The following is a 25,711-nucleotide window of genomic DNA, read 5'->3' on the forward strand; positions in this document are numbered from 1 at the left end:
AAATGAACAATATAAGTGAGATAGAAATCATTCCAAGTTCACCAGTATCTCTGGTTCTTACTCCTTCAGAGCACCAGGAAGATGGTACTTCCTGTGTCCCTTGATATTAGGTATTACCACAAGATTTGTTTTGATCAATGCAATGTGGGCAAAATCCAGTGTAAGCTTTTCTTCACTCCTTTCTCCTGCCACAGCAAACCATGAAACTAATGTCAAGAAGACAACATCATCATAAGAAGGTGGGGCCTCCAACAGCTTGTATCCTTCAGCAACCAAGTGAGCAAAACTAACAGCCTACCCCCACCTGCTGAACTATTACATGAGCTAGAAATATATCTTTGTTGTTTGAATCCAGTAAGATTTGGGGGGTTGTTTGTAATGACTGTGCTACCTCGTGAATCCTGATTGGTATATAGGTAAGAAGCAGGTTGGACACCAGCTTCAGTCTCTGCTGTTGCTGATAGTAACACAAGTGTCCAGCTTTGTGGGTGATAGTGGCAACAGTGATGGTCTTCCAGTGGCTGCAATAATGAGTTCCTACCACAGAGGTGTCATAGAGCTTGTAAAATTGGCAGTCAAATTGAACTCTTGGTACTCAGTATTCAGAATAGCAGTGGCTGTGATTTCCTCCTCAGATTGTATAGTGTGGTTTGGGTGTTATTCCTAGAAGCTAGCCTCAAGTCTATTTCCCCAGCCCTCCTAGCAATTCTGAGTTAAATAATCTCGTTTAACAAATCCCTTTTCTGCTTCAACTATCCACAGAAGATTCTATTATTTGTGAAAAAGGACCCTGACTGACAAAATAACTATACTTAATAAATCTCAGATTCCATCAATTACAAGAGGCAAGTTATTTTGTGAACTCACAAGAAAAAAAGAGGCTAAAAAACTATTACATGCCATTAGTTGAAAAGCACATTGTTTCAGAGTTATTTAAGCTGAAAAAAAAGTCCTTTAGAATCAGTAAAATATTTTATTAGCAAATAAAATCCCCAAAATAAAATTGATAGGCAGCTGATTAGGGTTTTAAGAGAACTGTATCAAGAACCAGGCTGTGGGTTGCATCTCCAGCACAAATACACAAACAAAACCCCCACAAAGAATTGTATCATCTAGGGAGAAAAAAAAAGTCTCAATCCTAATCCTCATCAATGCAGAAATTTATGATTGCTCAATCCCAGAACAAACCCTAAGTTACCCCCAAAAGTGTGATGTTAATCAGTACAGTGCCCCCACAAAAAACTCTTCCGCCGTGGTCCTCTCAGAACATTGGATAAGGGATCTCTTCAAGGTGGGCAAAACCTGAGGCAACCAGATTGACTGATGACACAGCCAAAGATTTGAAGTTAACGGATACATGAGGTTTTCTAGTGCTATCATTTTCATTATTATCCATGATAATGCTTTGGATTAGTGACCAATACACAGTGTTTCCTTTTTACTCCATTTTATTCTCTATTTCTCCCATTTCTAAACATCAGGACTTTTTGTGTGTATGTGTGTGGTGGTAAGGGATTGGTTTAAAGATATCCTTCAACGACCAAGTGAGCAAAACTAACAACCTACCCCCACCTGCTGAACTATTGAATGAGCAAGAAATATATCTTTGTTGTTTGAATCCAGTAAGATTTGGGGGGTTGTTTGTAATGACTGTGCTACCTCGTGAATCCTGATTGATATATAGGTAAGAAGCAGGTTGGGTGCCAGCTTCAATCTCTTGACAGTTAAAAAGTATTGGGATTATTAGAAGCCATAGTTACAACTCATGGAGACCAAACTGGCAGGCCATTACCCAGATAACCTGTTTTTAAAGAACAATGGTCCTACAATAGAACCTCCTTGAAGCAGTAGCTGGATGTGTCACTGAGTTGCTCCTCATTGGAAAGAAGGTGAATTTATTGGCATACATACAGGGGGATGGTTAGATTATGTAGATGTGTTAGTCAGCTTTCCATTACTGTAACAAACACCTGAGATAATTAACTTATAAAGAGAAAAACTTTGTTTTGGCTCACAGTTTTTGGAGCTTTCAGTCCATGATCTGTTGTTGGCTTGGTTGCTTTTGGTCCTGTGATGAGGCAAGCACAATTGGCAGGCAGTGCATGGTAAAGCAAAGCCACTCACTTCAGGGCCAGGATAAGAGAAAGAAGAAGAGACAATTCCCTTCACAGGCATGCCCCACCTCCCTACAGCACCAAGCTGGGGACCAAACCTTTAATATATGAGACGTATGAGAGGACCTTCAATACATGAGAGGACATTCCAGATTTAATCTATAACAACAATAGGTGGGGACATTTTTGGAATCATATATATAGAAAATGATGTGTATGTGTTGGGCAAACAAAGGCTGGACCCTAGTGAACACCTGCCATTTTGCTTATTCATGATCCCGCTTCTCCTGGAAACCACCCCACCCCCACTGTCCACAGGGTTATCATGAGAGCTATGTTAGTCATTTGGTTGTCATCCCTTGATTGGTCCAAAGTTAAATATCTAACTAACATGAGCCTATCATAGTACTTTGAGGAATTTGTAAACTACATCCAAAAATAAGCAGCAGTAGCAGATACCACTACCACCAGTCTCCAAAACTGAACTCATCAACACCTCCCCTACCCCCACCAAGTCCCTTGCTGAAATTCACTGCTTCTTCACAGTAAATGGCATTCCAGTATCTGCAGCCACTAACCAGAGTTATCTAGGACTTTTCCTTCCTTCTTTCCTCCCTTACTCTCTAAGTCTCTTAAGTTCTGCCATCTATAGTTCCCAAATATCTTTAATGTTCTCCTGACCTCTTCACTTCTATTCCCATCATTTCAGCCCCTCATTTTTACTCTTTGCCTTCACCCTCAAAGGCTTTTGACACCCCTTTCCATCCAGCAGCTCAAATCATCTTTCTAATTTCTGGATATGATCACATTACTCTTCTGCTCAAAATTCTTCAGTGGTTTCCCATGGTTTTCAGGATAAAATGTGAACTCCTGCAGCTGGGTCACTAACTCCACTCACATTACACTCAGATGTACAATGATATGTCTCCTCTCTCTCCTGTAACTGATCTGATCTTCCTCACAATGCTCTTACCCTGCTGGGTAACAGGGGAGAAAACTAAAATTAATCCATTCTGGTAAACTCCATAGGGTCCAAAATTTATTTTAGACAGTCTTTAGCTCAGTAGCATTGAATGGCTCAGTATTTCACCATTTTGTTCTTCCCTTTCTCCTCTTCAGGACAGTACCTGAATTTGTTGGGGTCTTATGTGAATTTCATGGCACTGGAGAAAGGGAGCTTTTAGCCACCTGGTTGTTGGGGTTACATCAGCTGACATTTGCTGAGAAGTGGCTGGTTCGGTATAAATTAATTAGTGAAAAACAACCCCGAGAGGTAGCTATCACTATAACCATTTTATAGACAAGGAAGCTGAGGTTAAGGAACTTGTCCAAGGTCACAAAGTTAGCAAGTGGCAGAACCAGGGATTAACAGCACCTGATTCCAGTAGATACCTGTTTATGAGTTTAGAATTCCAAATATAGCTTCAGGGATGTGATTGCCCACAAAGAATATGTGAGATGAGAAGAGAGCCCAGATCAGAACACTTAAGAATCACCGAGGTAGGAGAGGGAGCTCAATAGAAGAGTATATGCCCCCAGCACCAGCACCAAAAATAATAACCTCTGGCATGTGAGGAACTGGGAGAAGAAGGTCTCCCTAGCTGCTTCATCCAAGTTATCTCCCTCTTAAGAGACCTTCTAAGATGGAGAGTCAGGACTTCCACCAGGCCTGAAAGTATTCCGGCCAGGACAAAGCAATTCTTTAGGTACTCCCCTCCCCTCTGTCCTAGATTCCCTCACAGCACAGCAAAGTATAAGCCTGAGACCAACCCTGGCTGGGAACTCAGTAAATGCATCCAAAGAAGCTGTGTTGCCAGAGATCTTCACATCACCTCCTAGGACCACCAAATGCAGGGCCAAGTACAAATACTCTATACTGAGGATGCAGGGTCCACACTCGGGCGGGAGTATGGGTAGTATCATAGTGGGCCTCCTAGATCACTGTCCTCCCAGGTGTGGAGACATAGGGCCTTCTGGATGACAGGGTCAGACTTCTCCCCAGTGGTTGGTGGGGCGCGTCTCCTCTGGTGTAGGGCACGTAGAGGCCTTGGCCTTTCTCAGATGTTGAGATGTTGCTTTTCCAGATGTGGAAGGTGCAAGAAATCCCTGCTAGAAGGTGGACCACGCCCCGACCCTACACCCTTTCCAGGCCAGATCAAGACCAAGCAGCCCATTCAGCCCTCCTACCGCCTCCCGCCCCTCCCGCCTGCACCAGGGGCGGTCCTGTCCCACCCTAGCGCACGACCAATGGCGCTGGAACTTGGTGAGGCCAGCCAATTGAACGGCGGCAGCGGTGTGGAGATGATTCCGCCCCCGGCGGGCTGCCGGCAGCCGGCCACCCAGGAGGCGGGGTCCTTCGCTGTTTTTGCTGCCGGCCGAGCTCGGCCGAGCTTAGCCGACTGCAGCCGGCCGAAACCGAGCCCAGCCGAACGCAGCCGAGCCCAGCCGAACTCCGCGCAGCTCCCGCTGCCGCCGCCCGAGCGCCGCCGAGCGAGCTAGCTAGCGGCCGGGGCCGCGGAGGAGGCGCCGCCCCAGGGGGAGGAGGTGCCGGCTCGCCGCAGACCGCCCGCGGCAGAGGCCGCCCCGGTCGCGCCGCGGCGGGAGCGGCCGGCGGAGGCTGCGCGGCCAAGGGGGAGGGCCGGGGGAGTGGACGTCGTCCCTGCCAGCCGCCCGCCGCCCCCCGCCCGCAGGCTCCCGAGCCTTAATCTGCGCTGAGCATCCCGCTGCCCCGGACTCTCCCGCGGGCGCGCACCGGGCTCAACTCAGGTAAGGGGGGCTCCCCCGCAGCGGGCACCGGGGCAGAGAACCGAGACTGAGAGGAAGAGACACAGCCCCTAGGAGAGACAGACACAAAGAGAGACACACGGAAGACGCACAGACCACCAAGACAGATCCCACGAAGAAGGGAAAGAGACACGTTCACGAGGACAGAGGGATACAGCCGGGAAGAGAGAGTGGCACACACAGGGACTGATAGAGAGATACTCAGAAACAGATTGGGAGAGAAAGGAGACACTCAGACATTCAGAGATGGGGACACACCGATGTGAAGAGAGCTACCCAGAGACAGGCAGCCACACACAATCCCAGATATAGGTATGCAGAGGAGAGACACCTATCTAGCAGGGGAACTGTAGGAAAACCACACACCCAGACACACACACCTGACATAAAGAGACAAGTCCCATGGAGAGGCACACCTAGGTACAAAACCTTGGAGACACAGAACCCACACATGCTTGCCAGGGCCTCCACAAAGTTCCCTCTGTGTGAGCTGGCGCCTCTGCAGGTCTCCTGGGATGGCTGGCTGCAGTCTTGAGAGGAGGTGCCCTGACCACACTAAAGCTGGTCACAGTCCCCTTCATTCTGGGCCTAGGACTCTTAGTCCCACCCACTGGTGGGGTACCTTTGAGGGCTGGAAGCTTGGTGGGAAAGGCCAGTCAGTGTCTACCACCTCTTAGAATGAGGTATGCCTACTCCAGCTTCCCCACTCTGGCTACACCAGCATCCAGGTGCCCAGAGCCAGGCCTGAGGATGGGGGTGTTGGCTCTGTGAGGTCTTTGAGCCTTGTGGGACCCAAGGTTTTCTGCCAGGGAGGTCAGAGATGTGGGAGGGGAGCTCTTGGCCTGGGCCTCTCCCACCTCTCCTTCCTCATCACCCTCTTATTTGCTCTATGCCCCCAGGCTCAGGACTGCAGGTGGGCATCTCCACTGCCCAGGAAACACTGAGTGAGCAGACAGGACAGCCTCCTTGGAAAGCGGCCGAATTGGAGTCCCTCCTCGGCATGGGCCTTGCCATTGAGGCAGCTCCGCTGTCTGTACTGATTTGAGGGTACTGCCCGTCATGGGGGCAGCCATCTCCCAGGGGGCCCTCATCGCCATCGTCTGCAACGGCCTCGTAGGCTTCTTGCTGCTGCTGCTTTGGGTCATTCTCTGCTGGGCCTGCCACTCTCGTTCTGCCGACGTTGATTCTCTTTCTGAATCCAGTCCTAATTCCAGCCCTGGCCCCTGTCCTGAGAAGGCACCACCACCCCAGAAGCCTAGCCATGAAGGCAGCTACCTGCTGCAGCCCTGAAGGCCCTTGACCTACCCTGGAGCCTGGGACCTAAGTCTACCCCACTCAGATCCTGGAATCAGGATTCCAGAGTTCAGCCAGCCTGGGGTCCAGAACTTGGAGTTCAGCTTGTTTACAGCTGGACCCAGAAGCCCAGAGTCTAGCCAGCCTGGCTCCAAGAGAGGCTCTGGTGGCCCTAGAAAGACAGGCCTGGGGTGGGGGTTCAGGAGTTGGTGCTAGGGCCAGGGCCATCTGAACTCTGCTCCATCTCAAGGGCCAAGGGCTGGATTTACCCTTTCGCTAAGCTCAGCACCTTTGGGCCCTCTAGGTTGGGAAAGCAAATTGGAACCCATGGCAATAATGGGAGGGTGTCCAGGGTGGGCTCCTCCCCTGGTCCTCCCACTGTTTGCTGGATAATAAATGGAACTATGGCTCTACTTTGAGATTCTTCTCTTCCTGGGGGCCCTGTGGTAGCAAAATTAAAGGCATGGGATGAACTTCCAGACAGATTTATTTTTGCACAGTAAGAGGAGGGTCATGGTGGTTAAGGGTCAAATCCTGAAGTAATGTGCTAGGACCTTCAGAAGCAAATACTGAGACCCGATCAGGGGCAGAATCATGTATGCTGGGTGCATAGGCACCCTGGTACCCAGCCCAAGGACTGCAAGAAATGGGTCAGGGATTGAGACTAGGCCCTTAGGTTTTCACTTCTCTCACCAGGTTCAGCAGTTTGTCCAATTTTGCGATCTCCACAGCTGGACCCTTCTGTACTTCCTGGCCCTTCTTTTCCTGGGGAAAGGGGATACGTCCATGGGGGAAGAATGGTGAGAAATGAGTTGTCTCTCTCTGGGTGACTCCTTTGTCCAACCTGCCGCAGCAATGCCCTACTCCTCCTCTGCCCAGTAAATTCTAGATTTCCACTGTCCCCAACTCCCACATGAGCCTTCCCCGACTCAGGTTAAGTGACCCATAGGCCCAGCTGAGGGCCTATAAGAAGGCATTGGTTCTGGCTCTGAATCTCAGCTAGAATTCTCTGAGTTTGAAGCTGGCAGAAATGGGAGAAAGTGTCCATCCCCATTCAGACCAAGGAGATCTTTAACTCCGGGGAGGAGGTTCTGACTGTTGGAACCACACTTTCCACAGGAAAGACAGACCTTTTAAGGATATAATAGGTATGTGTTGGGCTGGGGATGTGGCTTAAGCGGTAGCATGCTTGCCTGGCATGCGCGGGGCGCTGGGTTCGATCCTCAGCACCACATACAAATAAAATAAAGATGTTGTATCCACCGAAAACTAAAAAAATAAATAAAAAAATAGGTATGGGTGGTTTAGTAGGGAGAGGGAAGAGGACAAGCCCACAGGTGTCCTCATCTAATGCTCTAAGTCAATACTTTTAGGTCTGGTTGAGGGTAGAGTGTCATTTGGAGCCAGACCTACTGTGTCAGATATACGCAGGGTGGGAGAAAGTTATCAGGAGACCCTGAGGGCAGGTGGCATATCCCATGTGACTCCAGATGTCATTGACTGGGACTGTCCCTCAAAAGAGAAGATCCTGAGCTTATGACTGTTGTCGTGCCCTTCCTGCACCCCCCACAGAGCACATAATGCTTCCAATGGTAAGTTGGGCCCTGAGAAAAAGGGAGTTGGGACACTGGGGTATGTGTTGCTTGAAGACCCCAAGAACTCTTTGGCAGATCATACCAGTTACATTTTCCCTACTTTCCAGACAGTGGGATGTGGGCTATGCTGGGGCAGGCTGGGCAGCTGCCATTTCCTGCCTTCCCTCTGTTCCTGGACCCCTACCCTCTTAGCCACCTGTGCCACTACTCACTGGCACATGCCCCAGCTTTGCCTGCTGAGGCCCAACCTGGATGTGGCCTGGGCTTTAAGGTAGGAGGAGAGTATAGGGCCAGTAGGCCCCTTACTTGGCCCATCCCTGCTGCTGACACCACGCAGAGCTTAAATTTCCTCTTGGTTTGACCCTTGCAGCTGTTCCCAAATCTGTCTCCCCAGCCCCTTACAGCCTGATGCCTTTGCCATTACCCACCTCACCTCTATACTCTTGAGGCAGGCGACAAAGAAATCTTTTCCTCTCTTCCTACTCTCCCTCCCAAATTAAGTTCTTGTTTTCTTCTTGGCCTCACCCCATCCCCTGGGATTTAGGGAACCTGGTTTTTTATTCCAATTCTGTCATTAACACCCTTTATGACTTTGGGCAAGTCCCTTGCTTTTCTGGGCTTCAGTTTACCATCTATACAGTAGTTGAGGTAAGATAGTCCTTGACCTCTGACAGCAATCACAGGAAGCTCCCTGTGCAGAGAAGCCTGAGCTTCTGTGGTAAAGCCCTCTTGTGAAGGGTAGATAGTCTGCATTTCACAGTGGAGGGGCAATAAGGATGCCCACAGGACTTCCTTTTGTATAAATCTCTTGACTGCTGATAGGATCAGATAGCAATTTCACAGGAATCTCTAACTCAACCAATACCAGCACCCACTGTCCCCTGCTCAGGTCCTCAGAGATGAGTTCCCAAATACACAGATCCCAGCTCTCACAATCATGACTGATGCTTATTCTGTGGGAAATTGGAACTGTGGGAGATTCTTGCCTCCCCGGATCAGAGCAGGTAGAGCATATTTACCTGTGTGAGATTCTTGCCTCCCCAGATCAGAGCATATCTACCATTCTCATGGTGTCATTGCTGTGCCTGTCCCCCAAAGGGTGACCATCATTCTCCCAGAGGGCTGTCCAGCTCTCCCAGCTTAAACCTTCCCCTCTCTCCTCATTAAATTAAGACCAGATTGTGTCTGTTCCACAAATTGTACTGCCTTCTTCCCTCCTTCCCCCTCCGGAGGGCTCAGCAAAGAGATTCAGACCACACCCGACTCCCCCCACCCCCAAAAGCCCACCACAGCCTCTGGGCCACAGCTGCAGGCGCTTAGCAGCCTTCAGAGTATTTATAGCCAAGTCCACCCCCTCCCCCAGCTGGCTACAATTACAGGCCAGGCCACACTCAGCCCTTGCCTCCTGGCCATGGTGGGGAATAGACCAAGCCAGTGCCAGAGGGATGGTACAGAGGACCCTCTCTGGGTAGAGGCAGAGGGAAGAAGTCCAGTGGCTGAGAGTCTCTGCTTCTGCCTCAAACTGCAGTAAAGGCCTCAGGTTGCAACCAACAGGTACATTAATCAGGGCAACTTGGTTCAACCCTAACTCTAGCCCAGAACCTGGAAGAAAGCAAAGAACCATCTCCACTCTGTACATGAATGGGCAGGACTGGGCTCTGGGTTCTTGAATTTTTAAGTTCTCTGAATTTTTAAGTTGGTTCCTAGGGCTCTGGACTTTAAGGCCTGGGGCAAAAGTCTGGGTTCTTAAGTCTAAATTTGGACTCAGTTTAGACTTTTAGGTCATGACTCTAGGCCCCATGGCCTATATTTGTGGCTCTTGGGTTCTGGGCAGTGGCTCCTGACCATTAGAGACCCCAGAAAAAGAAACCAGAGCTAAAAAGGAGGACTGCATAGCTGCTGACCTAGTTACCCTCCTCATGGCTCATTTCCTCCTTCCCTGTTTAGACCCACAGCTTCCAGCTGAGGGACACTGGAGCTGAAGCTCTGTGTAATCCCAGCTATGAAGCACTGGCTAAACCTCCAGTTCCCTGCCTTGGTGACCTGTCACATCCACAGCATCCCAGTAAAGGATGCCCAGTGATGCCCTCACTCAAGCCCTAGGCTCAAGCCAACGTGCTCACTGGGTATCTCCCCCTGGCCCAACAGGGAGCTCAGATGCAGTAGGTCAAAACCGACCTGTTTCCTCATAACCAATTCTCCTCCTCTGTGCCTCATTCATGCAATGGGACCATCCTTACCCTGGGGTCCTTCAAGCCAGAAACCTGGGGTCACTGATGGCTACTCCCCTTTGGCTCCTCCCCACTATCCTCATCTCTTGTAGCAGCCCAAACTCCCGGACCCCCTACCTTTGGCATCTTGCGCAAGTTGGGTGAGAGCTTAAGACAGGTAACATGCCCTCGGTCATCGCCAATGATGATGATGGGATAGATGGGGTTGAACTGCACGTGGGTGATCTTGTTCTTCTTTTTGGCCACCACCGGCTGGTTACAGATGGCCTCATACTTGTTGACAGCCAAGTCAAACACATGGGCCTATGGAGGGGCTGGTGTCAGCACACTCAGGAGTGATAAGGCTCCTGTCCCTCACCCCACAGGAACTACCCTGATATTTCTGGGGAGACTACAGAAGGCTAATGTTAGCACACTAGAGCTGGAGGCAGTGGGAGAAGGAATTTTATTCTTTATTTATGTTTTTTTTTTGTGGTTGAGGGAGTGAGAATTTTTTAAAAATTAGAAGAAATTTTAAGTCTATACAGAATCAACAATAATAGCAGCTACTGGTCTGGGGCTGTGGCTCAGTGGCAGAGCGCTTGCCTAGCGTGAGGCACTGGGTTCAATCCTTAGCACCATATAAAAGCAAACAAATAAAATAAAGGCATCTATAACTACAAAAAAATAAAAAGCAAAAAAATAAGAATAGCAGCTACCATTTATCAGACTCGGCACACATGTCACAAGGCTGCAACATCTAATCGTACTTCTCACAACCACGCTATAAGGTGGTTCTGTTATCCATATTTTATAAATGAGGTGTTAGAAGCTCTTAGAGGCTAACTTACTAGTGAGTGGCAGAGCCAGGGTTTATATACCAGTTACAGATGTCAAATACTCAGATGGTGCTTGACATACAGGTATCCAATAAATGTTTGATGTTATCTTTGCCACAACCTAAGACCAACCCACTATCAACTCCTGCCTAAACAACTGTGGCAGTCTCCTAACTGGCCCCTTCCTTTAAAACTCTTGCCCTTCTACAATCCATTCTCCATGCAGCAGCCAGACTTCCCTTTAAAAAATTTAAAATCTTTCTAGAGTCTCCTTGGCACTATAAATAAAATCCAGATCCCTTTCTCTAGCCCCCACCTCACTCTCAGGGGCTCTCCCTGCTTTGCTCACTACACACCAGCCCCACTTGCCTCCCTGTCCTTGAAGCCCCTCAAGCTCATTCCTACCTTAGGGTTTGTGCCAGCATTTGCTTAGGGTGATGGTTTCTCCACCCCATCTTGTCATTCAACCTATCTTGTCATTCAGCCTGAATATCACCTCTTCCAAGAAGCCTTTCCTGATCACTCAAGAAGCCATACAATCCTTTTCTTCTCTCTTTTTTATTTTAACAGCTTTATTGATATATAATTCACATACTATAAAATTCATTCATTTAAAATATGCAATTCTTGGTTTTTAGTATATTCACAGTTATATAACCATCATCACAACTGATTTTTGGAATGTTTTCACCACCCCCCAAAAAACTTTTGTACCTAGGAGCAGTCACTCCCAATTTTCCCTAACTCCCCAATCCTGGGTAACCACAAATCTACTTTCCATTTCTATAGATTTACCTATTTTGAATATACTAGGCAAATCTATTATGGGCATATCATATAAATGGAAACATAAAATATTTGTCCTTTTGTGTCTGGGTTATTTTACTTAGAGTTTTCAAGGTTCTTCCATGATGTATGTCTGAGTATGTCATTCCTTGGTGTTACGGAAGAATAATTCTTTCACACATACAGTAGATTTTGTTTATCCATTCATCAGCTGATGAATGCTGGCTTATTTCATTCTTTGGTTATTACAAATAATGTTGTTATAAACATTTGTTAGCACATTACCCTCTAGCCCCCTAATTTTAATTCTCTGCCCTTAACATTATGGAAATTTTTGGTGATGTTGCTTTTGTCTCTCTCCTTTCACTAGAATGTAAGCTCCATAAGGGCAAGTACCTGAATCACTAGGTCTAGCCTACAGCTGGGCACCAGAGTTGGCCCTTAGTAAACATCTGCTCAGGATATAGATGATGAACTAACTTTAGGGTGATGCCTTAATCACTATATTCTTTCCGTGGGGGCAGCATTTCTTTTAGTTTATATCAAAATCTGTAAGGAAAAGAGGTTGTGCTCACAAAACGTTTCTGAGCTTTTGCTAATTCTCAAAATTGAATAGACCTCTCCCATTTTGCCCCACTGAAGCCTCTTCTTAGCATCAGCTTGCACATTTCCAGAGAGAGGGGACTCTCTACTTATAGACACTATTTCAGTCACAGATCAGTTCTGGCTCATAAATTTTTCTTTAGCTAGAGCTAGCCCCTGCAACCCTCTAGCTCCCTCCCCAGGGAACTCAAGAGAAGAGAATTGGTAGATGGCATCATCTCATCTCCTCTGATATAAACAGCCCCATTCCCTCCTTGAGGTCTCCTATGATGAATGAGTCTCTTTTTTGGCTGGACCTTGGATGCCTTGGCCCTTGAGAATGCACAGTCCTTATGTCCCACTTTTCCCTACTGACCTGGGCATGGAGTGGGCTTTCCAGGAGGGAGACCCTGATATACTTCACCTGATCTTCAGTAGGGGCTCAGCAGAGTCAGGAAGGGGCCACTCACCTTTCCATCTGTAGTGACTGCTGCAAACACAGTGGAAGAGTATGGTGACCAGGCCACATCACCCACAGCTGAGTTCAGGTCATAGATGAACATAGGGGTCCTGCAGTAGTGTAGGGGTGAACTCCATGACACAGGGCTTATAATGCCAGAGCCCAGGGGAGGGGCCCAAGGCAGGGCAGGTCCAGGGGCAGGCCCCTCACTTGATGGTGTGGTCCCAGATCTTCACTGTCCAGTCAGAGCTGCAGGACATGAAGACCTTGGCGTGGTATGGGTTCCAGGTCACAGCATCCACTGCCATATTGTGGGCATCATAGGTGTCGAGGAATTGGCTGGAATAGGATTTAGAGCACTAGTGGGGAGTAAGGAGAGATCAGGAGTCAACACTGAGATAAAAGCCAGCAACCTCAGCCTCCTTAGGGGCCATGGAGGACCAGAACTGAAGCCTCCTCTTTACTCCACATTGTTGGGGCCAAGTTGCTGGCTACTCTTCCCACCCTCCACACACCCAGAGAGAAAGGAGCACTTAGGGGTTGGGGGTTCAGGAGGACAGGGGAGCCTTCCTGGAGGGTGAAGGAAAGTGCTGTAGGTTGCTTAGCGGCTGACCCCTGGGGACTCTAGGCCATTTAGAAAAGGTCTCCTGTCCCTGTGTCAGGACAAAGCAGGTCTCAGGCTTTGGATTTCTCCAGACCAGGACCTGTGCACAGGACAGATGGAGCCCTGGGTCCACTGCAGCACACATTACCCTAGTAACAGTGAGAAACATCCCACCGTGTACAGATTAGAGCAGGTGCAGAGCCGGGAGTAGACTCAGGATCCCCAGATTTTCCATTCAGTTTCTTGCCTTAGCCTGCGATCCTCTCTCTCCCCCTCCCTCCAGGAGATAGAGTGACTAACTGGTCTCCCCTTCCCTTCTGCCTCTCTGGGGCTGCCAACGGCAGGGGTGGAGAGGGGGTGGGGACCTCTTTTGCATTCTGACCAGCTCTGGCTGGGCCTCAGGGGCTCCCGGGAGGCTGCCTGTAATTAACATTCTGAGTCTCTGAGCCTAAGAAAAGCTTGCTGCGGAGCTATTTCTGGACGATGGAGGTTCAGAGGGATGTTCACCTACTAACACTGAGACACTGCAGACACCAACTGTGAGGTTGTGTCCTGCCGGCAGGGATGCACCCGATATTCTGAGATCAATCTGCTTGTTGCCTGGCCTTCAAAGTCCAGTTCAAATTCAGATCTCCTCCAGGAAGTTTGCCCAGAATGTTTCAACTCTCCCAGCCCCCAATCCCACCCCTGCTCCACTCCCAGGAAGAAAGGAAAAGCCCAAAGGGAAAGAAGCTAGGCTGGACTAAAGTCACCCTCTAGATTCTCCATCCCCTTTCTTGCATTTAGTCCTTCTTCCCATCCAAGCTGATCAAGAAATGCATTGTCTTCCCCCAAGAAGCCTTCCAGAACTGATGAGCATCACTAAAATCTGTCAGACAGGATTTGCTGAGTGCTTTAAATTCCCCAGGTGTCAGGTCCAAGTGGCCCTGAGAGGTGCTGCCATGGGCAGTAATGCCTCACCTTGTAGATTTTCCCTTCCTCTGTGCCCACTAGGAACATGTAGTTGATCTCTTTGTGGAAGTCAAAGGCGGTACCACAGCCTTAAGAGAAGAGGGAACAGCCTTAGTTCAGTCCTGAGAAGGAGCTCCCCAGCACCGCCCCTGCTCAGCAAAAGGGCTCTGTGAGGGACAGATTGAACCTGGGCCCCTGTGAGGGCTGGGACTAGGCCAGGCAAACAGAAACCGGTTCTCTGGCCTGTTTGTCCCAGGCAGTTAGAACTCTGCAAAGGGGCCAGGAATTCTGTAGACAGGAATGGGGGCCTGGGTAAACAAGGCAAGGATTGAGTTAAACAGGGTCAGGGTCAGGGTAAACAGGGACCAGGTCTGCAAACAGGGACATGGTCTGTGCAAACAGGGATATAGTCTGCATAAACAGGGTGGGAATTGAGTAAACAGGGACAGGATCTGGGTAAACAGGGCCCTGATCTGCATAAACAGGGATGGATCTGCATAACAGCACCTGATCTGCATAAACAGGAACAGGGTCTTAAAACTCAGAAGGGACCTGTGTAAATAGGAAGGGTCTGCAAATGGCCAAGGGCTAAGCTGACAGCTTCAGGCTTTCCTGTTACCTCCTGTCTGGGCTCAGCACAAATTGGGGAGAGAGTGTTGAGAGGAGAGGGCCACCCTCACTGACTCTCAGGAGGCCTGAATGGCTAGCCAGGCCTGAAGGGGGTTCCTACCCACTGTGTGTAGCTGCAGCCCCTCAGGAACTTCCGTGGTGCTGCCCTCCACCTTCAGCTTGATGACATCTGTGTGAACCAGCTCACTCTGTATTCACAGAGGGGTTGAGGGAGAGCATACATGTTGGGGTGGATCAGCAGGACCAGGGGGGGATATCCTTTGCCATTTGGCTCCCCCAAGTCTCCATCCACCCCTGCAAGACCCTCTCTGAGAAAGAGACAACCTTCACAAGTGTCCAAGACACGATCCTGCCATCAGATGACACAGAAAAGAAGTTAAGGTTGTGGTCCATGTCGTCCTTCTGCCACCTGACCTGAAACATTCAAAACCATGAGCTCGGGGACCCTGCTAGGGTGTAGAGATAGGACTGTGAGCAGGTCTCCTCCAAGCACCCATCTGAGGCTCAGAAGCAAGTTCTGGGAGCCCATTTCCCAGAATCCCATGATTGGTCCTGTGTACCTCCTCCCATCCATCTCTGTCTCTCTGGTATCCCTCTGTCCCTGACCAACTTGGGGCAACAGTGCTAGTCAGGCATTGTTCTAATCTAATGATCAGCAGTGGAGGTACATATTCCTCCCTGGGTTGAATTTTAGGACCCTCATTGTGGGAAGAAGCCTATATAGTTTTGGGTTCAACCTCCTTATAGAGACATGACCTGAAAAGGACAGGGCCCCAAAACCAGTTTTCTCACTTATAAAGTGGAAGTCATAATAGCACAGGCTTGTTGTTAGGAATGAGATATGATATGTGAAACACTTAAGTCAGAACATTGTGCATATTAAGTATTCAACAAATGTTGGCTAATGTCTTCATTATTACCATCATCCTAGCAATGTGGGTGCCAAGTTTCTGCAGGGGTCTTTCTCCTGCTTGCTTGGGGGTAGGGTGGAGAAGAAGAGAAGTATACCCCCCTCCTCTGCCCTCCTCTTAGGCTTGGCCTTTCTCTAGGAAGTGGCTCCTCTGTTCCCACTTTCACGTCATCACTAGCTCCTGCTCCCAGAATCTTGCTCCCAAATCCCAGAATTGAGCCGCATTTCTCCATCTGCAAATCAGGGTTAATTATCCTGCCCCACCCGTCTTCTCAGGGCTGGAAGCAAACATATGGGAAAGTGTTTTGGAGACAGAGCTGTTGTCTTATGAAGATGACACGCTTGAAGCTCAAGTTTCTGTTGCCAGATGTGGAGGCCTAGCCAAGCCAAGTCCCAGGGAGTTGGGGTGGGGCTGGGCGCCCAGAGCTTTCTATCCTCTGGCTCCCTCCAGACCGCCCATGCTGGGACCACTGTCCAGTCCCCTCCCCCTGTCACAATCAGAGGCTCAGTGAGGGAGGCCAAGAACCTAGTGCTGTTGCCTGTAACCGCAGCTGTCACCATTGCTGTTGGGGGGTGGGGAGAAGAGGTTGTCTCTCCCCAACCACCCCCAGGCCTGGCGGATCAGGGCTGTGGGAGGGCGGACTGAGTCCTTCCTGGGCTTGTCTGGGCAGAGGGCTCTTTTGAGCTTTCACTGGGGGGCAGAACACAGCAGAGCAAGTAAAGGCTCAAGCTCAAATTAGAGCTTACCCTGTACGGAAAATACTTCCCCTCTGTGTAAAGGTGGTCCCTTTAAAGGGGGGAGGGGACAGGGGGTGTCAAAGGCCAGGTTGTAAGAGGCACTAGGGAGCTGCAAAGGGAAGTGTTTAATGAGCAGACGCCAGCACTCTTGGAAATTGTATTTCACACCCCACTTAGCAGCCTGATGCCCAATGGGGGGTGGTGTGTGCATTTGCAAGCAACTGTGTGTGTGTGTGTGTGTGTGTGTGTGTGTGTGTGTTTAAGTCACACACGTGCTCCTGGAGTGGAGGTGACAGGATAGGAATAAAGCAGGAGAGGCACAGTGGTAAGTGGGGTTAAGAGAATGAATGAACACCCAGGGACCAGGTGGTAGGGAAGAGCTGGAGCCTAATTAACTCCCCCTCTTTCACCTTATCTGATTAAGGCAGACCCCTGCTTGCCCCCAGTCTTTGCTCATACAGCCTTCCTGCTCCCTTTCCCATATTGCACAACACGTGCACATACCCCACATTCTGGTACTGGTTGAGGCTTCACAGTAGGGCCTGGGCAAGGCCGGACTACTTAGGCAGGGTCTCTGTAGAAGTGGCCTGTGTCATGGGACAGGAGCTCAGTCTTAAAGACAGTTCTCTCCATGACTCCCCACTGCCAACAGAACAAACTCCTACCCCAGCCTGGCACTTGCAGTACAAAAAACCTCTCTGGGTTCCTCCAAATACTTCGGATACAGTCCCCATAAGAAGGACTTAGTAGCATGCACAAGGTGCTGGGTTCAATCTCTTGCACTGCAAAAAAGTAAAAAAGAAGGACCTGGATTCTGATATCTTTGATATCTCATTCACCAGTCTGCTGGTTCTCCTTCAAAATCTTTTCTTTTCTTTTTGAGCTGGGGTCTTGCTATATTCCTTCCTGGACTCAAGCCATCCTCCTACTTCAGCCTCCCATGTAGCTGAGAACACACATCATTTCATCTGGCTGGCTCCAGACTCTTACCTCCAAGTGCCTGGAGGAGACCTCCCTTTGGGTATCTATCAGTCTTCTTGTATTAACTTCTGGCCAAATCTGTTCCTCTCTGCCATTTCCTACTTCTGTAGATGCCCAAACATGGGCAGCATCAATTTTCCCTTTCCTCATATCTAATCAATTCCTTCCTCCTACTGATTTTATTGCCCTAACAGCTCTCCATCCTACCTCCTCATCTGCACTGCTCCTTACCTTTGCTCAGACTTTGAAAGTTCTCATGCACAGCCAGATGATCTTTCAAAGAAACAATCATGACTTACTCCTCAACCCAAATTCTCTGATGATTGGACAGAAATCTTCAAACAAGACTCAGGGGAAATCTTAGGAGCTTTGGGAAACTAGTGCAGGGGACAGAGTGCGTAATAACAGTGGACCCTGAAGTAAGCAGGGCCCTGATCTTACCAGAGAAGTTCCAATCCCATTTTTTAATATATTGTGCTTTGTATTAACATTCCATTTGAAATCACTGACCTACAATGTCCAAGTTTCTTGTCTTGATAACTAAGTACCTGAGGACTAGATGCCTACCCTTTCCTCAGGTCTGCTCCCCTCCCTCAGGGTAACACAGGCCACTCTGTTTGAAATCCCATGTCATTGCATAAGTGACCCTCCTTGTTCTTCATTTAACTAACACTTCTCCATCACTCACAATTCAGCTTAGGAGTTGATTCCTCTAGAGAGACTTAGCTGACCCTTCTGCCCCTAGTCCCCACCCAGGACAATGTGGATTACCCTCAGTGCACACATCTACTTCAGCACTTAGCATTCTCTCCTGCCCTGGTCAGCCTATGGTTGTGGTTCTCTTCCCATTACGAAGTCCAGAACCTAGGCCCTTGAGCATCCTTAGCAACCAGAGAAGCAAATAGGGAGGAGTTACTGAAAGGATGAATGGGTGAATGAATGAGAAATGGACAGAGAAATGAGAGGAAAAGAAAGGAACAGGAAATGATAGATAGGTTCCTCCCAGATCACATGCAGTGATTCCAGCCCAAAACCCTGTTTTCCTGGCAGGATGGTAAAAGAGAAAGCCACCCCTGTCCAAGTGAGTTTTAGTCTTTCTGGGACTTGTCCAACGAAAAAGATAACATCTTCTCTGTGCCCTATTTTTTTCCCCTCAACTTGCTCTTGATTTAGAGAACACGGCAGAGTAGAAGTAGGGTGGTTGGGCTGGGCCTCTCCCTCTCTCCTGGGCTTGAGGAGGGTGGTCGGGTCAGCCAGAGATGCTCCTTGCTTGGCCCTCGGATATCTGGGCTGATAAAGCAGGAAGCAGGATTGGCACTGGCACCATCAAGGCAAGTCTTTTCTTCTCTGTCTGGATTTAAAGTCTTTCATGGACAAAATATTTTTATCTTACTTTATTTGGTGCTGAAGATTGAACCCAGTGCCTCATGCATGCCAGGCGAGCGCCCTACCTCTGAGCCACAACCCCAGCCCAAGAAGGTGGACTTTTTGGTGGAGAGAATTCCTGAAGCTGCAACCTCTGGTCCCTACTTGTGGGGAGCAGGGGAAGATGTGTAGCTGTTTCCTTTCCACCATCTTCCCCAGGCTCTGGGTAAAGGATCAAACTGAGAGGGTACTATGTTGCTGTCCTGAGCAGTCTTCTCTCTGCTCAGGCCTGTCTAGGTGCTCAGACCTAGTGCCTGGGACAGGGGAGCTCAAAGCCAGAAGAGGTAGAGATACAAAGCCTGCCTGAAGACTGTCAGGTCAGGAGAGCAGAAAAAGATGAGAAGACAGAGTCTGAGTGCTCCTGGATAAGCCCAGAGGCTTTGGGAAATTTAAAGCAGAAATCCATCTTTAGATTCTTCCAGACTTGCTCTGCCCAGCGGGGAACATACACAGCTATAGAAGCAGGGGACCTTTGGGAGATAGTGAGGAGGGGCCTGAAACGCCCTAAAAAACACTCTAAGAGGAAATCTGTGAAATCTACATCCCATAGAATAAGATAGAATATACAAAGTCAAGGTAAAATCTAGACCTAATGTCCTGGTGATGGTCTGGGGCTCATCTCACATTAGAGCAGAGGCCCTGCCCACCCCTCTTAGCCCATCTGAAGAAGAGCAATGCTACAAATTGGTTCAAGGACAAACCTCAGTCTGCCAGGGCCTTCAGCTCCACCCAGAGGGCAGGCAACCAGCAGTACCCAGCCCTGTCTGGGAGCTTCCCAAAATACAGCCCAGATGGCAGAGGAGAGACCCTGTCGGGAGTCAAGGAAGCCTATAGACAAAGATCTGGAGTCCCTAACATATCCAGCTGGAGCCTGTCAGGCCCTGGAGGCCTCCCTCTATGGCCTCAGAGTTACTGATTGCCAAACCTAGGAGATCCTTGGCTGAGAGATGGGGTCCCCTGATGGGAGCACAAGGGCAGCGGACCCCATTTCTTACTGGAGACTCTCTTACCTCCTGATTTGTACCTACTGCACTTCTCTGCCTCTTCTCACACCCAGTTTCTTGGGCTCTAAGCTGGTACCTGCCACCCTCAGCTCCTTGCCTATGGCCTCTCCTCCCCAAGTTCCTCCCCTCCCAGTGGTTCCCAGGGCCACATACTTCTCCCATTCTGGTGGGAGACTGACCTGCCATACAGGATCCGTGTGCTTGCCAGACTTGGCTGTGCTGCGGAAGGAGGGCTGGGTCTGGGGCTTCTTGAGGTTGTAAATGGCCACATTTCCGTCATAGTGGCCCACCACCACTAGATAGGGATGGTCCATATGCATGTCGAGACACATGATGCCACTGTCACTGCTGAAGGTGTATTCGGGGAAGCTGGGATTCTTCATGCTATAGAGCAGCAGCATGCCCCTGCTCTGCTTCATAAAGTCATCTACCCAGGGAAGAAGGGTGGTTACAGTTGGAGGATCCATCTGTTCTGCTGCGAGAGCCCCCTTGCCCCTATCCCACCTTCTGGGCAAGTCCTGCCCTGCTCTGCCTATCAGAGAGCGTGGGATCCCTCCCTGGGTTTTTACCTTCACTGTGAAATGGAATTATGAGATTTTGCCTACATCTTTCCAGGGCTCATGGGAAGATCCCAGCCAGCCAGTCATGCTGCCACAGGCTTATTCAGACTTCCTACCTGCCCCATGTCAAAAGAGTGCTCTTTCTTCATTTTTTCTGCACACTTGGTTCCCATCCTGATATGCAGTCATTGAACATAGTCATAGTCTTCAAATCCAACTTCCCTGCTACCAGCTCAGACCTCTCAGCCCCTTTCCCAAACTCAAAGTAACCACAGCCAGGGAGGTAGAGGCTAGTGCAGCCTCCATTTTGTAGGCCCTATACCAAGGGAGACTTTTGGCCAATATGAGAGTCTTTCCACTTTCCCTGCTTTAGGACCTCCTCCTTTGTTCCTGACAAATGTAGGACCTGGGACCTTGTGACAAAGTATCCAGTCTTTTTTTTTTTTTTCAAAGTATCCAGTCTTGAAGTATGAAGCATATGGGTGGGAGTATCAGGGAGGTAACCTCAACTTGACTAGTTTTGTTGAGTTGTTCTGTTTTATTTTTAAGGCTGACCCTTAATCAAGAAAATGTCTGGTTAGGGCATGGTTGTGCACATCTGTTATCCCAGTGACTCAGGAGGATGAGATAGGATTAGAAGTTCAGATAAGCCTCAACAACTTAGGGAGACCCTGTCTCAAAAACTTAAAAATAGTGCTAGGGATATAGCTTGGTGATAGAGCACTCCTGGGTTCAAACCTATATACCATGAGGAAAAGGGTGTGGGGGGAGCCGGGTTTAGTTGGACCCAGATCCAGGGCTCAAGGTATGAACTCAGTTACTACCTTGTCCCAGGTATCCCCACTTCAGGCATTCTACAAAGACCAAACGGAGCTCTGATTGAGAGCAGGGAGAGGGCAGGAGCCAGGCTATCTTTAGAAGAGTACATTGGGCCAGGTGTGGTAGCACATGCCTGAAATCCCAGTGGCTTGGGAGGCTGAGGCAGGATGCTTGCGAGTTCAAAGCCAGCCTCAGCAACTTAGCAAGGCCCTTAGAAACTCAGCAAGACCTGTCTCTATATAAGATATAAAAAAGAGCTGGGGAGATGGCTCAGTTTTTAGGTGCCCCTGGGTTCAATCCCCAATAGAAAAAAAAAAAGCCAGGAAAGTATATTGGAAGCTGAGGCAAGCTGGCATGCCCACCAGAGCAGCTGTCTATGGGGAAGACTACCTTCCCTTGTTGGGTTAATCCTCACCAGCTCTCAAATTCAAATCAGTAGCTCCTCCCTGGATCACTTGCAAGGGAGGCCACACATGCACCTGGGAGAGAAGATTCCAGGGTCCAGCCAGAGCCATGGGGAGGGCAAGTGGTAAATCCGGAAGGAAAATGCTTCTGTTCTGGGGAAAGTGAGCCTCCCAGCAAAAAGTAGACACTTGAGGGCTTCCAGATCCCCTGATACCAAAGCCGGGTCACCGTATGCCTGACTCTATCTTAAAATCAGTAGGAGGCTGGCCTTGGGGTAGACCTAACAAACAGTACCTCATTCTATAGGACTCCAGGGTGGGCCCCATGGGTTGACTTCAAGGGTCAGCTGGCTGAGGGGAGTGTCTTTTTTGTCCAGAACATGAAAGGCTTGAACTGGGCAGGGTGACCATCACTTTAGCTCCTTTTGTTCATCAAACAAATTTAGCTCCTTTTGTTCATCAGACCTGGTCTGGGCCTCCTACTATGGGTTACCCCTTGCAGGGTCAGAGACAGCCACTCACTAGATTCTGCAGCTGAATGAGTAATCCACAAACTGACCAGCCAACTGCCAGGTCAGAGACGAGCCCTTGGTACTCCAAATTCCAATCCTTTTTCTATGCTGGTCAAGACTGACACAGGGTGAGTAGGTAAGCAGGCAGGTAAGTGGGTGAACAAGAGAGTGAAGGAATGCCTGCTCAAGCCAAGGACTCAGATGCTATCCTTATTGCACCAAGGAGCAAAGGTAAGCATGACATTCACAATTGCTCTTACTAAGTATACGTCTTGGCCCCTTGAGGGACAGCAGTGATGACTTTTCTTCTTCTTCTTCTTCTTCTTCTTCTTCTTCTTCTTCTTCTTCTTCTTCTTCTTCTTCTTCTTCTTCTTCTTCTTCTTCTTTGTACTTGGTGGAACTCAGGGGCACTTGGCCACTGAGCCACATGCCCAGACCTAATACCTACTTTGTATTTTATTTAGAGACAGGTCTCAGTGAGTTGCCAAACACATTGCTTTTGCTGAGGCTGGCTTTGAACTTATGATTCTCCTGCCTCAGCCTACCCAGTTGCTGGGATTACAGGCGTGCTCCACTGCACCTGGCGACTTATTTCTTTCTTTCTTTCTTTTTTTTTTTAGAAAGAGACAATTTTAATATTTAGTTTTTAGTTATCAGCGGACACAACATCTTTGTTTGTATGTGGTGCCTGTGCCAGGCGAGCGCGCTACTGCTTGAGCCACATCCCCAGCCCGACTTATTTCTTTACATAAACCTCTACCCCTACATTCATGCACAGAGTGTTCATGACCAGTGAAACCAGGGAAAGAGGTTAGGAAGTCCTAGGTTGGCTTAGTAACTCTGTATTGAAGACATCTCTAACCCAATTACAGAACCACTGAGACTACAAGCTGGAATAATGCCCGCCTAATTTTACAGACTGAGAAACTGAGGCCTAGAGGACAGAAATGGTGTGTCCCGCTGCATGATGCATATCTCATGGTGTTTGCCACACCCAATGTCTCTTTGATAGCTGCACATATACTGCTCTAGTAATCTGGTGTTTACACAGATGTGGAGAAAGGAGAGGAAGGGGTCACCAGACCCAATGGGGTGGTGATTTACTAGCAAAAATAATCCAATCCCTCCGGGTTATGGACTAGAGAATGTATAAGTGACAGAGCAGTCAAGCAGGGTAAAAGGGAATGACTGCAGAGAAGAACATGGATTTCATGAGAGAGGGACACAGAGAACAACCAATCATACTAGTTCCCAGGTCACACGCATGTTGACATGAGGCCCATTTTGTCAAACTGGTTTAATAATCTCTGTTACTTGAACCGGACGAGTCACGGAGATCATGGTTTCTAATCATGGCTAGACTGCATTCTTCCTTAGTTCTAATTTGGGGGTCTTTCTGCCAAATCACACCAAGAAAACCCTTATTCAACTGGGGTTTCCTCTCAACTCTGTCTTATACTATGAACTCACCCTGACTCCAGTGGCCTCTCTGAGATCTCATTATTCCATTCTCCAGTGTGACATCACAGCCCAAACCTCCAATAGTCCCAACATCATATCATCATTATCTTTTTAAAAAATTTAGAAATTTTTTTGGTATGGAAATGACCCCAGGGACATTTAACCACTGAGCACATTCCCAGTCCTTTTTATTTTTGAGACAGGTTCTCACTAAGTTGCTGAGGCTGGTTTTGAACTTGCAATCCTCCTGCCTCAGTCTCCTGGGTTGCTGGAATTACTCATTCAACTGCAGGATCTAGTGAGTGGCCTGTCTCTGACCCTGCAAGGGGAGGTATGATAGCACCAATCCCTAATGATATCATTGTTTAGTCATCCAATATTCCATAAGTATGACATCACCAGCCAGGTCACTAACAGTCCCAGTCCGACATTAGCTTCAAGTCACCCTCAATGCTTCAGCTACCAATGAGGGCTAGAGTCCCACAGACTCAAGGCTTGCAGAACCTTGGGTCTGGCCCCTGGAGTACTTTGCTCTGAATGCCACAAACTTCCTGGCTTCTTAGGGAAGGGTTAGAGAGTCCAGCAACCCAGATAGGAACCTCCTAACCCCACCATCTATTGTATAAAGAGGCAGAGACTCAAGTCTGGAGCCAGTGAATTAATTCTGGGGTCTTCCAGGCTATAGGATTTCAGTAAGTATATGTAGCTTGGTAGAACAGAGGAGAAATAGAGGGGAAAAGGGGTAGAGTGAGAAAGACAGAGAGGAAGACAGAAAAATGATAATCACACGGACCTTGACCCTGAGACAGAGGGAAAGGGTTGCTAGCAGGAAATTAGCTCTGCTCGTCTTAGTACTTTTGCTCCTGTTGCTTCCTTAAGCTGCCTCATAGTCTCTCCAACTGTTTAGAGGGTCTACCAGCCCATGAGGACCCTCTCTGGGAGGTCTTCTAGACTATTCAGTCACTGAGAATATATCTCTTCCGAGGTGTTGCCCCTTCCCCCACACACTGTCAGGAACTGTGAGCAGGTCTTTTCCTTGACCTGCCATGAAGGATGGAGGGAGCACACCTTGGTTTGCTCCTCAGCAGTCTTTCTCTTTGTTGCAATCAAGCTTTTCCTCTCACCCTGCTCTACTGGATAATCACTAAGGCCTCCCTGACTCTACCCTTCAATAATCCACAAGATTTGGGGGAGGAGAATCAACCCCTTGTGAGATAGAGCCTGATGTGGAAGTTCTCAGAAAGCTGTGATCTCTGGCAAGGGGAGTAGCGAGCGTGCATGTGGGTGTGAATGCACATATGCACGTGTGTGTCTTAATTCCACCACAGAGCAAAGCTCTGATTGTCCTCAGCTTCCTCTGCTAGAGTTCTGGAAGAACAGTGCCTAGGGAGAAACCTGGATGGAGGGCAGGGGAGGAAGAATAAAAGTTTATTGAATTAGACAAAGGGGAAAGAAGGGAAGGGAGAGAGGACAGGAATAAGAAAAACAGTGGAATGAATCGGACATAACTTTCCTATACTCATATATGAATATACCACCAGTGAAACTCCACACCACCTCCAAGCCCAAGAATGGGAATCCTAATTAGAGTAAGTTATACTCCATGTATTCATCCTAATATATCAAAATACACTCTACTGTCATGTATATCCAACAAGAACAACAACAACAACAAAAACCTGAGGATTGATGTCTTCTTGAACTGGAAACTAGTAGTGGGACCTCAGACCACAACTTCATTCCTGCCCAGCAGGTAAAGAACACCTCTATGTCGTAGGGGCCACTATGGAGACTGCTGGCTGTCAGGAAAACCCTAGTTCCTACTCAGGATTCTGGGAAACAAGGCAGGCAGAGGGCATGTTGGGCCACCAGGCTAAGGCCATGTCAATGGTCAGTAGGAAGTAGATGGCAAACTGCAGAGACAAGGGTACCCTGCCAGCTTGGGACAGCAGGCTCCCTCTTGTACTGTGGCATCTTAAATGAGGCCAGCCCAGGACTGGCTCCAAGGCAGCAGCTGTTTGATGACTCCCTTATTAAGTCATGCAAGAA

General features: G+C 48.7%; 2 protein-coding genes across 3 annotated transcripts in view; one reads left to right on the top strand and one right to left on the bottom strand.

Moving 5' to 3' along the window:
• The first annotated feature begins 214 nt into the window (after positions 1 to 214).
• On the top strand, positions 215 to 6,599 carry ENHO (energy homeostasis associated). 2 transcript variants are annotated; one of them, XR_014019507.1, is made up of 3 exons: positions 215 to 276; positions 4,199 to 4,880; positions 5,798 to 5,957. XR_014019507.1 is itself a non-coding variant. In XM_081272610.1 (2 exons), the coding sequence occupies exon 2, from the start codon at positions 5,958 to 5,960 to the stop codon at positions 6,186 to 6,188; it is 231 nt and encodes a 76-aa protein (XP_081128736.1). In that variant the 5' UTR covers positions 4,449 to 4,880; positions 5,798 to 5,957; the 3' UTR covers positions 6,189 to 6,599. The 2 variants fall into 2 exon arrangements, 1 of the variants encoding a protein (XP_081128736.1); XM_081272610.1 differs by lacking the exon at positions 215 to 276 and having other exon boundaries at positions 4,449 to 4,880; positions 5,798 to 6,599.
• Positions 6,600 to 6,863: 264 nt separating this feature from the next.
• DNAI1 (dynein axonemal intermediate chain 1) overlaps positions 6,864 to 25,711 on the bottom strand; it is a gene marked incomplete at its 3' end in the record, with an annotated part of 34,691 nt that continues 15,843 nt past the window's right edge. The window contains exons 9-16 of the mRNA XM_081272340.1: positions 20,086 to 20,333; positions 15,173 to 15,262; positions 14,949 to 15,036; positions 14,228 to 14,307; positions 12,874 to 13,022; positions 12,674 to 12,773; positions 10,135 to 10,320; positions 6,864 to 6,956 (exon numbers count right to left, since the gene is read on the bottom strand). Coding sequence (XP_081128466.1) covers positions 6,864 to 6,956; positions 10,135 to 10,320; positions 12,674 to 12,773; positions 12,874 to 13,022; positions 14,228 to 14,307; positions 14,949 to 15,036; positions 15,173 to 15,262; positions 20,086 to 20,333 — 1,034 coding nt within the window. The remainder of the gene's footprint in view (positions 6,957 to 10,134; positions 10,321 to 12,673; positions 12,774 to 12,873; positions 13,023 to 14,227; positions 14,308 to 14,948; positions 15,037 to 15,172; positions 15,263 to 20,085; positions 20,334 to 25,711) is intronic.

This window comes from Spermophilus citellus (genome assembly GCF_964194105.1).
Source record: "Spermophilus citellus genome assembly, chromosome: 2".
Taxonomy (NCBI): Eukaryota; Metazoa; Chordata; class Mammalia; order Rodentia; family Sciuridae; genus Spermophilus; species Spermophilus citellus.

Coding starts and splice junctions, on each gene's coding strand:
- ENHO (XM_081272610.1), top strand. CDS start 5,958: ATGGGGGCAGCCATCTCCCAGGGGGCCCTCATCGCCATCGTCTGCAAC.